At 39.1% G+C, this 15,448-nt stretch overlaps 1 protein-coding gene across 2 annotated transcripts in view; it reads left to right on the top strand.

Annotated features, from left to right (window-relative positions):
* The window catches only part of Trio (trio Rho guanine nucleotide exchange factor), a 338,720-nt gene that overhangs the window by 239,273 nt on the left and 83,999 nt on the right, over positions 1-15,448 (top strand). For both annotated transcript variants that reach the window (XM_076857460.1, XM_076857462.1), the window contains exons 31-33: positions 1,862-1,963; positions 5,532-5,674; positions 6,445-6,544. In XM_076857460.1, coding sequence (XP_076713575.1) covers positions 1,862-1,963; positions 5,532-5,674; positions 6,445-6,544 — 345 coding nt within the window. The remainder of the gene's footprint in view (positions 1-1,861; positions 1,964-5,531; positions 5,675-6,444; positions 6,545-15,448) is intronic.

Here is a 15,448-nt window from a genome sequence, read left to right as displayed (position 1 = left end):
ATAATTGCAACCTTTTGTGGGTGGAGAAAAATTACTATTTGTTTCCTTCAACTTCCCAAACTATTCAAAAATGAGTCTGAATTGTGATAATGTTTTCATCTTCAGTGAAATTCTCTGACACCCCTGAGTCCACTAGGGGGCATACTGGAATTTCATACACAGGAAACCTGCTCTTCCTAAGTCCTATAGCATCTAACTTGAGGAAAAAGAAAATATTTTACAAATGAATTTAAACTGTTATTCTCTTGTATTCATTAACTAAACTCTCATATCATGACAATTATCTTTTTATTCATAAACGTGGTTATATATTCAAGCAGCCTTACTGGGTGGTTCGGTATAGATTGTTAATGATGAATTTCTTTTTAAATATAAATTTATAAAAAGTAAATGTACAAATAAATGTATGACCCTTTATAAAGCAAGGTGTCATCATGAGAAAAAATTTATATAAGCAAAGATAAGTTTGAAAACTCCACAACCCACCTATACAGAGACAGCCCCTTATGGCAGACTCAGTGATGCATTTCAACTCTTATCTAACCTGTCAGTGTCCTTCTGGGGAGAGAAACTTACCTGATACCATTTTATTACAGTAGCCAACCCAGCCAGCCTCTATGAAAGTACATGTCTACAGAATAGCTTTTTAGCCAAGGAAATCCTCAGGTCCCCAAATATCCAGTTTCCTTAGTGGGCCTTCTCTCAGAGGACTGACAACATAGAATTGCTGGGCAGAGTCCAGGGGAGGGTTGGATAAGACAGGAGAAATCACCACCTTTGCTTGAGTTCCTTTATGGCAGATATATATATATATCTGCCATAAAGGAACACACATATGTGTGTGTGTATAATGTTAGTAGATGTTTGGAATTTGGATAGCTTATATATTATACATTTTATGATATTTGTGTATTAAATTCCTAAAATAATAAATACCCCCAAGTATAAAAATCATCTTAATAATAACCTAGAGTTTGCAAGTTCATACTAATGGTTTGCAAACCAGTTTCTTGGCTGACATCCTGCTTGAGATTATCTTTTGGATCAGAGCTTGCCTTACATCATTTTAGGTCACATTCTGACTAGAAACAAAAAAATGTAGTGTTGCTGGCTAGTAATTTCACTAGCTTACATTAATTTGCCCCTAGAGACCTAGCTAGTCTGCTTTGGAAGCTTACACATCTTCACTTAATTTATCTTTTAAAAGTTTAAAAGTTTTAAGATTCCCTTAGAGGCCACCTTTGTAGTTCCATTATGAATCACTTCCTTTGCTGGGAGAATGCATTAGGGATGAGCTTGATTGTGGGAGAGGGACTAAAGATAATGACCTTCATCTGCATGTTCCATGTTCTGCATATATCACAGAGAAAGATTTTGTTTCTTTGCTGTTTAAATTACTGGTAGAATACTAAAAAGTGAATTCCATGTATAAATAAATTGGAAAATAATTGTTCAAACATCATTACCTTCTGTGAAGATATGTTACTAATAGTGAAAATTCATGGTGGCAGCCCTTTTAGGATTATGAAAAATGCATTTGTTGTTTATAAGATTGAAAATGGTCATCTCTTGATTTTCTGGACAGAGAAATTTTCACATCTTTTGGCTTCCTTCCTCTGGATGTTCTGCTTAATGACCTGCATTGGTATCTCCAGTGGAAATATTCAGAGAAGGTGAAAAAAGAAACCAATCACCTGTGACCTAAAACAAAATTTCCTCATTTTAACTAAAAGGAGGTCTAATACAGAGAAATTAGGTGTTGTAATTTAGCATGTCCACAAGTGACCAAACTGTTTTGTCCCTGTTCTACATCCTACCAGAATTTTACTGTCCTCTAATTATATCATTTTTTTTAATGCAGACCTCAGAGTTGGGTGTCACAGAACATGTTGAAGGGGATCCTTGCAAATTTGCCCTGTGGGTAGGGAGGACGCCAACTTCAGATAACAAAATTGTCCTTAAGGTATGTTCATCTAAAGCTGGGGCATGCTATGTGAGGAGTTTCTTGTGGCTTTGTGTGGCTGTGTGCTTTTCTTGTTAAAGCAGATAGGTTTCCATATCATTGTATCTGTTGGGATTGGTGACTACCATAAAAAGAATAGTAGAATAAATGCAATTTGGAATTCTGATGATGAAATAACTTGAGCTAAATTTTGCTAACCTCGTGAAAGAATAAATGGAGGAAAATCTTTTTAAAACCTATTAATTTAGTCTTATAAAGAAATAATTGTTTCTGCTGGGCAATGTGCCACACACCTATAACCCCAACAACTCGGGAAGCTGAAACAGGAGGATTGTAAGTTCAAGGCCAGCCCCAGCAACTTAGGCCTTAAACAACTTGGTGAGACCCTGGCTTAAAATAAAAAGTAAAGGGGGTTGTGGATGTAGCTGAGTGGTAAATGATCCCTGGTCGTGGATGTAGCTGAGTAGTAAATGATCCCCCGCCAAAAAAAAGTTAATAGTATTATTAATTAATTAATTAATTCTTTAAGAGATGCAAGAATTTGACGTGTGGGAGGAATGAGATACACACCAGTAACTCTCATTGCATACTCTGGAGTTCCCAGAGGGAAAAAAGTCTGTGAGACCCTTTGACAGGAAGTTGAAACCAAATGGGCCAAGAATCTTCACAGGATCCTCTTTAGCTTTCTAGTTTGGGGGCAGAATGAAAAGCAGATTAGTTATAAGTAATGGGGTTTGATACTATTTAAAATTCAAATCTACAAAGGTTACTTTTGGATATATAGCTTTGGGGAGAGGAAAATATCTTTGCATATTTGATTTGAACTCTCCTTTAGTTTTACTAACCTAGGAACAGCAGAGAATCTCTTACGTATGCCACCACCAACCATCACACCACCCTTCTGTATTTGAGGAAATACAAATGGAATGGTCTTTCTTAACTGTCTGGAAAAACCATAAGTGACTTCAGAATGTTTTGAGGAAGACATAGCTAATGATTTGTAGAATATTGGAGATGAGCCAAAGTGTAATGGGAACTGGTGCATGAACTTGCATGTGAGTTATTGTGTCTCTTGCATACCTTTTAAATCTCTCTGGTATTTCCAGCAACCCTGAGTTGTTCATCTGTCCATTGCTCTTTTTTGAGTCTACCCTTTAATAACTACGGACTGTGGAAGTCATTATGTTGCTCAGGTCTTTATTCAGATGTTAATAATGGATTATTTTTCAGTGAATATATGATTACCAGCCCAGCGTGTTCTTCTATAGAGTACACTTTACACTGATAGATAACTGAATTTTTCTAAGGTGTAAAATTGTTAAAGTATACTCAAGATATTAAAATTTCTGATTTGCATGAACTAGGCACATGAGCTGAAGTGACAAGTGCCCAAAGTGTGTTTTTAAGAAATGGTGCTAGATATGGACTGTTTTCACTTAGAACTTATTTTAAATGCTCATGATACAATTGAAGAATAAGACTTACTGCAGTCTCTACTATATGAAAAGTTTCCAGGGAATTTTGAGTATTTAACGTTTTCCAGCTTTCAAGGAGGGACTGAAGAAAGTAACGTGTGCTTTAATTTCAGAGATTGCTTTGTGGTGTTGGCAGTGATGGTGGAGGATGTGGTATGATGGTGGTGTAGATAGAAGTGTTGGTGTAGATTTTGATACTGATAGTATAGATTGTAAAAATGTTGGTTTAAACAATGGTATTGGTGGTGATGAAGGTGTCAGTGATGATGCTAGTTGGTAGTGCTAGTGACAACATTTAGCGATTGATGACAGTGTAAATGGCAGTAAAGGTATAGACAGTGGTATACCTGGTGCTGTATATGGTGGTAGGACAGCTGTGGGTGATAATGGTGAAGGTGTAGATTCTGATGTAGTGATGCTAACATAGATGGTGGTGTGGTGCTGGTGTACAGTGTGGTGCTAATGTAGATGGTGGAGCTGGTGAAAGTGTAAATGTGGTATAGATAGAGGTGTGATGGTGCTGGAAGTAGTGATGGGGAGGATAATGGTGGTAATGACTGCAAATGGTGATGGCCTAGTAGTTGTAAAACAAAACTTTGGTCTTTTTTTAGTTGTTTAGTCTACAAAGGAGAATTTTATTTCTAAATCATCAACTTAAAAACAGTTTGAAATTACTCTGAGTATGAAACAAATTATTCTCTTCTCAGCCAAGTGTTGCCTTTTACTTGGTATTTTAGTTGAGTTACTTTTACTGTTTCAGAAAGAGTGGCACCATGTATTTATTGCTATAATTTTTTTTTAATCTTTTTTGGAACTGGGGGTCAAACCTAGGGCTTTGCTAATGCAAGGCAGATGCTTTGCCACTGAGCTACATCCCAGCCCAATTCTTATAAATATAATGATTGATTTGCATAAGAATTATTTTCATACTAAACCATATTATTTTTTTTCAGTTGTTTCCAAACTCTGCCAAATGCTCTTTTTCATATACTTCTCTTTGTTTAATCTCCAAATGTTAGTATCAGGCATTTAAATTCCTGATCTGTGCTTTTCAAAGTTGTTTTCTTCATTTATTTCCCAGTTTCTACTCTCAGTGACTTTAAAAACATATCCTCCACTTTACACATTTTATATTACAAAGAAGGTTATTAATTTTAATTTCTTTCTCAACATAGTTTTGGTTTTCTGTTTTCAAAAACAAGGTTCTCAGGGAGAAATGTTGGGTGCCTCTCCCTTCATGATCTCATCTATGATCCCACTGACAATCATTTAATCATTTACAAGGAATTATACTTAAATCCTAGGAGGTGGGTGTTTGCCACAAGAAAATTAGAAAACTGTTACTAAGGTTTAGAACATGTAGAAAAGAAAAGAAAATAAACAAACAAAAACCTCTTTTAAGGCAGAGCAAATAAAGAAAAAGTGGAAAAAATGATGCCACATGCATTTGTTCAGCAAATGCTTACTGAGCATCTACCCGTGCCATTTCCAGAGAACATTTCCACAGAGTTGTAGTGGGATTGAAGTTATTTGCAGTTGGTGACTGTGGCCTGAAGCAATTTCTGAATGTATCCTTATTTGAATTCCTCACTGATAAGAAGGATGACAGAGGCTCTCTGTGGAGTCCCTGTGGGAGTCAGTGGGATACTCCACCTGAGGCACCTTCCTGGCACCTGCCAGCAGCAGCATCCCAGGATACCAGCAGATGAAGCATCAGGATTGTGGGGTTTGGTCATTTCCCTGATAACTGTTTGCTGGCCCCTAACCAACACATAATGTCTCTTAAATGGCCTCAGTGATTATTTTAGTTTGGGGTGGTTGTTTTTTTCATATTTCTCCATGGCTGCCTGAAAGGTACGGGGACTGGAGGATGATGGATTATTAGAATACTGAGAGATCTTGAATAATATATGTGCTATGAAATAGACACAGTTTAAGTCATTTATTTGGTGGCAAATTAAACATAGGATGTGATTCTTTTCTGCTGAGAAGTTCTTTTGAAAAATGGGAAACTCAAGGGAAGTCATGGTGTGGTTGGTGCAGGTTGTGACAAGAGCCTGCTTGATTCTGAGCAATTCTGACACCTTACTCAGGCTTCCAGTATCGAGAACAAGCAAGACTGGATAAAGCACATCCGCGAAGTAATACAGGAAAGGACCATCCACCTGAAAGGAGCCCTGAAGGAGCCCATTCACATCCCCAAAACAGCGCCAGCCACGAGACAGAAGGGAAGGAGGTGAGTGCCCAGGGCATTTGATAGGGAGAGAACAAGGCAGCGTTAACTTTCCATTTTTCAAAACTAATTTTTCTGTTGGGCACATTGGCACCCACTTATAAATCCCAGCGGCTCAGGAGGCTGAGTCAGGAGGATCACAAGTTCAAGGCCTGCCTCATCAACTTAACAAGGTCCTAAGCAACTTAGTGAGACTCTGTCTCAAAATGAAATATAAAAAGGTTGGGGATGTGTCTCAGAGGTTAGGGGACCCTGGGTTTATTCCACAATACCTCCCCCAAAATCATTTTTCTCAAACATTTTAAGGTATGTGTTTTAAAATACCATTCTTATATAACATTCTTAGTGTTGAAACTGCTCCATTACTCTAAAGTAAATAAAAGGCTGTGTGCAAACACCCCAACTCCCTTTCCCACCCAGAGCCCTGCTGAGTACACACATATAAATCATGATGTGACCTCTGACAAGTTACAAACATCTGAACATTTTTGCTTTCTCAGTCCTGAAATGGATATAATCCTAACAGACTTTTTTTTTTTAGTATGTTGAGCATTCAATGGAATGATACATGTTAGACACGTAGCATAGCAGTAGCAAAAGGCTTGTGCCCAAGACAGTGAGTTATCATTATTAATATAACACTGGTCCCAGATCATTCTCATATATACATGAACTTACAGGCACTTTTTTCAGCAAATCTGTTATTTCTCCAGTGACTGTCAGATGATCTTCACCAGTCCAGTCAGGAACTGAAAGTTTCTTTGTACCACCAGGGATGGAGAGGACCTGGACAGCCAAGGGGATGGCAGCAGCCAGCCTGATACAATTTCCATCGCCTCTCGGACATCTCAGAACACATTGGATAGCGATAAGGTGAGCTGACTCCAGCATTTCTATAAGGAGGCCAGAGTAGATAGTGTCTGTCAAAGTCGCTGCTGCCTGTCTGTATATGACAGTTTGTCATCAACATTTTCAAACACTTTCTGTGTACCAAGAGTGGTACCAGGTAACCACAGCAAGGACAGAGACTGAGGGCTTAGAGTGAAAAGGCTTAGTCCTGAGGATTCAGAATTGCTCAGCTCTTCCCATCCAGACTTGCTTAGTTAATCACATTTGTGTCAAGATATTCGAAGTAAATAAAAGGCTGTGTGCAAACACAGTATTATATTTCTAGAATGCTAGATGTGTGTTCGAGCTTTTTTATTTTATTTTAAGCAAAAGAACCTATTGAAATAAAATCTAACCCAAAACATCAGTATTTAAAAGTGGAGCTGCTCTTGCTGAAGCAGAGGTGGTGGCATCTTCTGTGGTGCCCCCTCAGAGCTTAGGGTGCACAGAACACAGAAAATATGCCCTAGAGTTTACAGCAGTAATAATCCCTGGAAGGACAAATATGATTTTTATCAAAAAACATATATATAGATATGCCTTCTTCAGAAGTAGTCCAGAGCATCCTGTGATTTTGTCTTGACAGAATCCAAAAAACCTGCAAAATAAATTGACAGTACAATTTGGAATCCTAGGTTTACGAGACAGACAAAATATCAGAGGAGACCTGTGTCAGAGCTGGTGGGGACATTTATCTTGATGAAGTCTTCTGTTATATTTCTAAAATGCTAGACCAAATTGTTATTTTTTAATTTGACAGTAAATATGGGTTTATTTAAATCATCAGTTCAGAATTCCTGAGTTTCTCACTCTCCAGTACAACTATACTTTGTTACATAAGACAAAGTCATGATCAATGAGCTGTAGGTGTCTGCCCTTCTCCAGGGTTCCCAAGCCCACTCATTTATAGCAAGGGGCACTGTCTTGGCCTCAAAGCCTTGGGAAATGACAACTGGAGAGAACAGTCCAGCATTTGGGGGATTACTTCAGGTGGCATGTCTCCAAGTCCCAGATCTTGGTCATTTCTCTCAATTTTGCAGAATTCATGGTCTTGGACATTGTAGTTTCCAGGACAGTACTGGAGAATAAAAAGAATATCTCATTTTATTTTGATCAGAGCCTATTAGTTACATTCAGCAGATAATTATTTCTTCCCAATAGTAATAATAAGAAATCAGATAAATGACATGTTTAGGCATTTGGTGCCCAATAGTATTTCTTGCAAAGGTCCCATCCCATGACCATTTAGTTTAGAAAAATATAGTTAGAACTTGGAAATATTTTGTTAGAGTAATACTGATTACTTTGGTGTTTTGTGAGTTTTGTTGTGTCCTGTTTTTAAATAATCAAGTGATTGAGTTACCTAGTCAGTTTTCATGAGACCACCACCTGGAAGAAAGTCAGATAGTAGTTACTGAATGTAAAGGGAATGGCCACTTCAACTCAGGGTATTTCACAGACTGTTTTTCAGAATCACCATCCATCCCCAAGTTTACATTCTTACAAATTATACTCTCATGGATCTATTTTAGGATTTACCCCAGAATAGAGTTTAAAAGTTTATAATCAAGCAATCATAACAATGAAATTGCCAAAGAGATTCATGTAAAAAATTGTACTTAGAAAGTTAGGTAAGACTTCTGGAGTTTGACCCAGGAAATAAGGTGACATTTCTTTGGGTAGTTCGTGGATGAGTGACTGTGGGAGTCAAGAAATGCCCCCTCCATCCCAAAGGTACTCTTGAGTCTCCAGCTTATCAGTGGTCCAGAGCCACACCTTGCCCCTTCCAGGTGGAGGACTCACTTGCTAGTACCCACCTCCCTTCCACTCCAGGGCCGCCCTAGTCCCCTGAGGTATGTGGCAGCTTGGGGTTCGAAGGAAGCTTCTGCAGAAACAGGCACTCTTCTGGAATTAGGAATGGTAAAGCTAATACTACTTCAAGTCTGTTATAGCATGGTGGGGCTTGTGTGAACTTGGAAGAGGAAGACTAAATCACTAACAGAAAGGGTTTGTATAAATGAACCATTTTACCCTGGGAGTCCACTTGGGATATTAAAGTTTAAAAGAACCACATTTAAATATTTTATCTATGAAAATAGTTCGACAGTATGCATTTGCTTCCTTGAATATGCTTTCTCTGAAGTTCATTCCTGAGCTCTGAAATCTCTGAAGGGCCACCCTGCCGAGCTTCTTCCCAGGGATCCATGCTTGTTCAGCAGCACTCGCCCTCTCATTCCCCAGTTCTCCAAGTGACTATATTCCATGTTCTTTCCATAAACATGGCTTACACTTCCTTCATGCTCCTCAGTGAGACCATAGGTCCTTCCCAGGCCCTGAAGTATGATAAAGGGATGAAATGTCTTCCCACAGCAATAGAACTGGGAGGCTGTGTTCAGTTCCTGGGCCCTGTGTTTGAATTAGCATAAGCACCTTTGAGACTTGGAGTTGGGGACTTTATGAAAAGGAAGGAGTGTGTTTGCTCCCTCCCCCAGTACCTGCCTTCACAGGTGCTCTCCTCAAAAAAGGCTTTCTTTTAGTCATTGCCCTTTTCATGTTTCTCTGCTGGAACGTTTTAGGGTCGGTTGATGATTCAAGGGGATATTGCCTTGAAAATCAGGGAACTACATTCTGTCTTGAGTCACTTGTAAAATACTCATTTTCTTAACCAGCAGCTGTCTTATCCTCAGTGGCAGAAACTGTTCCTGTGTCTCAAGGTTCTTTCCACCCTTCACTTTTCTTTTTTTTTTTTTTTTTTTTTTTTTCATCTTCCATACATTTGATTTAAATGAGTTATGCATTTCCATTTTTACCCCAAATACAGATTGCAGAATCACATCAGTTACACATTCACAATGTTTACATAATACCATATTAGTGACTGTTGTATTCTGCTAACTTTCCTATCCCCTACTATCCCCCCTCCCCTCCCCTCTCATCTTCCCTCTCTATCTCATCTGTTGTTGTTCCATTCTCTCCCTTCCCCCCGTTTCCCCTCACAATCTTGTATATGTGATTTCGTATAAAAATGAGGGTGTCCTTCCGTTTCCATGCACTTTCCCTTCTCTCTCCCTTTCCCTCCTATCACTCGTCTCAGTTTAATGTTAATATTTTCCTCATGCTCTTTTCCTCTGTTCAGTTCTTAGTTGCTCTCCTTAAATCAAAGAAGACATTTGGCATTTGTTTTTTAAGGATTGGCTAGCTTCACTTAGTATAATCTGCTCTAATGCCATCCACTTCCCTGAAAATTCAATGATTTTGTCATTTTTTATTGCTGCATAATACTCCGTTGTGTATAGATGCCACATTTTTTTTATCCATTCATCTATTGAAGGGCATCTGGGTTGGTTCCACAGTCTGGCTATTGTGAATTGTGCTGCTATGAACATGGATGTGGCAGTATCCTTATAGCATGCTCTTTTAAGGTCCTCAGGGAATAGTCCGAGGAGGGCGATAGCTGGGTCAAATGGTGGTTCCATTCCCAGCTTTCCCAGGAATCTCCATACTGCTTTCCATATTGGCTGCACCCTTTTGCAGTCCCACCAGCAATGTACAAGTGTACCCTTTTCCCCACATCCTCGCCAGCACTTATTGTTGTTTGACTTCCTAATGGCTGCCAATCTTACTGGAGTGAGATGGTATCTTACACCCTTCACTTTTCAATTTAAGCAGCCCCTGATGACTCGGGCAGATGGGTCTGGCAAAGGAAGTTACTTAATGACATTCTTTTGCCTGTTTTGCCTAATTTATGATGTCTGTTATGAGTTAGTCCTTATTATGAAATTTGGTTTCATTTCAGAAACTGGGTGGGGGATGTTTTTGGCTCAGCTTCTTGGAGAATTCTGAAGGAATACGTTATCTATCAAGGCTGTTAGTAATTCTCAGTTGAGGCACAAAAGGTTTAGGACCCAGAGACACGCCCTTTCCAGGGAGCAGTGTCAGCAAAGCTTCCAGGGCTGGTTAGAACACAAGCCACATGCTCTATAAGCATGTGTCCTCTTTTGAGAATATCAGTTTTTAAAATATACAATCTCTTTGTTCCAGAAGTAAGTTTAGTACCAATTCTTGCTGACATTCATGGAACTTAGACTGATAAAGTGATCTTATGAAAATGTAATTCAGGTTCCAAAAAATCAAATGCTTTCCAGATTTTTATCTCATCCGTGCTGAGCGCATGTCCCTGAGGTAGGGAGGAGAGTTCTGAGCCAACCCTGGGGCATTGAGGAGCCAGGCCCAGATGAGGCTTGCAGAGCCAGAAACAGAATGTGGATTCAATCAGCTGTCATTTCCTAGATCTTATTATTTTGTGCTAGAGCTGAATTCAGAACTCAATATTTTTGTAGTTATATTTAAAAAGCAGTTTTTAAACCCTCTCCCCCATTTTTTATTAGTCTGTAATTTGTATTAGTTAACTAAAATTTATATTATGAGGAAAACAGAAAATATGGGAACCAAACAAAATCACCAAAGCAAGATGAAGCCCCATGGAAAAGCCAGCCCAAGCAGCAGGCCACTCATGAGCTGTCTTTGGGATATAAGGGAATGCAGTTCTTACTTCTAATAAGGAAAAATTAATTTGAGACTAATATTTGCATGAATTCCACCTAAGCTTATAACGTGATTATATGAATCCACATATTTGAAAAAGAAAGTGGTTGCAGTTATTCTTAATGAAGCTGTAGTACTGTGTTGGGGACATATAGTCAACCTTTTCTACCAAGTGACATTCTATACCTCAGAAATTTAGTTAACCTTATATAAATCACAGTCAGGGTAGTGTGTACTTAATGATAGTACATTTTAAATATGGCTTAACTCACGTCCTGAGACAGGAAATAGATCTGTCAAAAAATGCTTGCATCCGGCCTGCTGAGCATGTCCTGTGTTCTTACATCCTGCCTCCGTCCACCCTTCCTGGCTCAGAAAGGCACAGAATGCCCTCTGGTGGGAGAGAATGTGCTCTGGGCCTGGCCCTGCTCTCTTATTCAGAGAGAAGGTGCGTGATCTCTTGGTCTATCTAAAGCTTTGAGTTTCCGGGACCTCATATAAGTTTGCCCCTGTCTTAAGGATGAAATTGAGTTGTTAAATTCAGTAGCCTTTCTACAAAACAGGGTGTGGTTTTCATCTTCTCCAAAACAGCACTCTAGATCTCATGTGCTCATTCTCTGCTCAGACTATACACAGCAGTAACACAGAGAATGTGACATGCCAAGAGCAGATGGTTAAGAACAAAGAAACACTCACCAGCAGGCCTTTAGCCTTGGTGGCTTCCTCACCACCCAATTTCTCTGTGCTTCAGTTTCCCCATCTATAAATGGGGAAAATAATACTACTGCCCTCATGGTTGTGAGCATTGGGAATGTGGACATTTCCAGTGGGCATTTAGAACAGTACCTAGCTAATATCCCTGCAGGGCTCCATACATGCTATCTTGTGTCTTTATGATAAAAATGTCTTCGTGATCCATCACTGTTGGGTCATTGACTTTGCTGCTGTTGTTGCAGATTACCGTCTGCATTGGCCTCAATTTCCTCTATGTGGACACTCATGATCACAGTAGTTTTAGAAGTTACTTGTGCTCATTAGGAGCTGGAAGTTGCTGAGCTCTTGTGCCTGGGCTGTACTCTTTGGTGGTTTATTAGTAGCACACCAACTGTGTACTGGATGGGCACAGATACTACAGAGGAGACTCTTTCTTAACACATTTGCCTAGCATTGTGGCCCACGCATGTGCAGTAATCTCAGAAAGTTCACAGAGTAGGCTCATGCATTTAAATACTTAGTGATGATCACCATGTAAGCCTTCCTTATGGTAGGTACAGTGATAGGGTCCATGTAGTGTTTGTTTCCTTCTTTTACTAATCTTTGTTCTCTATTTTTCTAAATGACTGTGCCTTTTCTTGGTATTTCTTAGATGACTTTAAATACTAGGGTAAAACCACAAAATTAATGTAGTCTTTGATTACTTTACCCAATCAGAAAAACAAAATGCCCCCCGGCTTAAGTAGGAAGCCTCAGTTCTGAGAAAGGGCTTTTTCTGTTAAGTAAAGTTTGATTAGAAATACTAAAAATGTTTTTAAATGTAAAATGTAAAAGTGTTTTTATATGACATGATCAAACATCCTATTAAAGTTGATGATAAACTCTTGATTCAGACTTGAGGCTCTTCCCTCCTGGTGAGGGCCACAGTTAGCTCGGTGATATTAGCTGGTTAATGTCAGTTCTTCAAATTGGTGGTCCCTCCTTAAAGATAAAAGGAAATACAACAAAGAGGTTTCTTTGGGTAAATTGTCCAAAGAGAAGTTTCTTATTTTCCAGAGCCTAGGGGGGCTGTTGGTTTCCAGTTGCCCACTTCTTCCCAGCTTCTCTTTTTCTGCTTCATAGGCAGCAGAACTTTTAATTAGAATGTTCCCAAATCCTCTGTGGGAGGTGTCAGCCGCTCTTGGTATTATTATACCCGTGAGGTGGATGCCACATTGGTTATCCTCTGCCTGGGCAAGCCCCTCAACCTGTGGCCTGTGGTTCTCCCTTGCTCTGATTGCCTTTGGATGGTAAAGTTGGCCTTTTTGGCTGCTTCTTTTAAATTCACCCTTTTTACATCTAATATTTCATTCTAACTCATGTTTGTAACCCACTCAAGGAACCCTTCCAAGACTTCTTTCACATAAGAAAATCAGTGTGGAGGCTGGGGGCGTATCTCAGTGGTTGTGCACTTTCCTGGCATATACCATTCCTATACTGGAAAAAAAAAAAAAAAGAATGAAAAGCAGTGGTGGTCATGTTAGTGAAGAGCAGAGGGAGTGACATCCCTAAATACTGCACTCACTAATTCTTTTATGGATAAAATGTTAAGTATATTAAACTGCAGGTTTCAAAAAAGATTTTATATCTAGATTATATAGATTTCTTCTTTTTTTTTTTTCATTGTGGTAAAAAGAGCCATAGTATAAAATTTGTCATCTTCACTATTTTTAAGTTCTTGCAGATTTCTTCGTGTATTGCCGGTGTATAAAGGTTATCACAGTAGTCATCTTTCAGACTCTTAAACAGCAGAATTGACTGAATGAGTCTCCTTGGATTTGGCCTTCTGTAAACTAGCCTGGGCGTTGGTGTGAGCACAGGAGCCCTGCTGTCAGAATGGCAGCGGATGGAATCCTGGGGCAAGATAGCATTTATCAGGGGGATTGTTCAGGTTGCCTGGGGTTGCCTATTCTGTAACCATTGCCAGTAATGGAGCTATACTCTTTAATCCCCTTTAACCAAACAATTGCTTTTTGTGTGTGTGAAACCTTTACAAAACTGCAAGACTCTTTTGTGAGGTTTCTGAATGACTAAATATAGCGAGGCTTTAGGGTCTGACTATTCTCAAAAGTTGATACACTTTGTTCTTTTGGGGAGAATGGCTTTCATTAGACCACATCCCCCTTTCCTTTTGAATTGCTTTCAGAAAACTGGCCAGATATCCTCCTGCAGTCTATCTTTACCACATTAGGACTTTGGTTCTTGAAACACAATCATTTGCAGGAGGGCTGTGTTGCCCACCATCCCATTCTTAAAGAGCCTCCTACTTGGGAAGGAGAACTCATCTTGGCTCAGTGATTCAAACCAGGTGTTTGCTGTTGTCTATTGAGAAATCTATGTTCTTGTAACCTAAAACTGCCTCCTTATGTGGGGGTGCTATGAGGTGTGGAGAAGGCCATGACCATGGGGGAAATCCCCAGCCATGCGCTATGTTGGTACACATTATTAACAGACTCAGGCAAGGCCACCATATGACATGGTTTCTTGGGACAGCATAGAAAATATAACTCTTTGTGTAGTGATTATTGAGGGTTTGTAAGCCTGCAATCAGAGATGAATATTTCATTCTTTCATATGAAACACATAAACTGTTCATTTGTAGTCGTTCTGGAGAGAATTCAGGCAAAGGAGCCCTGGTTTGATTTTGCAAGTTACACATGTATTTGGGTTGATGGCACTCCCCTATCACCCCTCTCAGAGGGCAGTGGTGTGGTCTTTGGAAGAGGCACATCATTGGTGGTGTCTGTGGCCTATGGTTAAATTTCAGGATCATTATTGTCATGCTCATTGGTAACCACATTAATATTTTAAAGGTGAAAATCTTAAATGTTTTTTAAAGTTCATCTTCTGATATGAGCTTCACAAGTGTTAATGTGAGCTATGGAATAAATGAATTTCTGAACCAAATGCTTATAGTCAGGAGCCCATGATCAAAGTCTATAACAATACAAAAGGGAAAAAGATACTATGAAAGCTTTCATATGTTTGAAAAAGAAAAGTGAATTTTCAAATAGTTCAATGAAATGGTATTTCTGTCAGCATTGTAATGAAATTCAGTCACTGGGGGTACAAATGTCCCTGGGAGCAAGGATGACATACTTAGTGATGTACGATATATTTTCTGAACTTCTTCTACTTACGAATGTGACTCTTGAAAATCAGTACTGTTGCCAGGCGTGGTAGTATATGCCCATAATTCCAGTATCTGAGGTTTGAGGCATGAGGATCACAAGTTCGAGGCCAACCTCAGCAACTTATCAAGGCCCTAAGCAACTTAGTGAGACCCTGTCTCCAAATAAAAACTAAAAAGGGTCAGGAATGTGTCTTAGTGGTTAAGCACCCCTGGTTCAATTTCCAGTACCAAAAACATATGTAAGCAAAAAAGAAGAAGTTCTTAATTTTTAATTAACAAACCTGTTAAGAGACGCTTTTTGTAGCAAGAGGTTTAAAATATTTAAATGTGAACATTAAGAAAAGAATATATAGAACAGCTCTTTCCTGGGGAAAACATCCATTTAAAACTTCCCTTAATTAAATCATTTTTATCTGTTAATACTGATAAAGCCAGTTGACTGAGAGAGATGAAGATAT

Source organism: Callospermophilus lateralis, chromosome 5, assembly GCF_048772815.1.
Source record: "Callospermophilus lateralis isolate mCalLat2 chromosome 5, mCalLat2.hap1, whole genome shotgun sequence".
In the NCBI taxonomy this organism is placed as follows: domain Eukaryota; kingdom Metazoa; phylum Chordata; class Mammalia; order Rodentia; family Sciuridae; genus Callospermophilus; species Callospermophilus lateralis.
The sequence above is the reverse complement of the archived record's forward strand: the minus strand, read 5'-3'. Positions and strand labels throughout refer to the sequence as shown.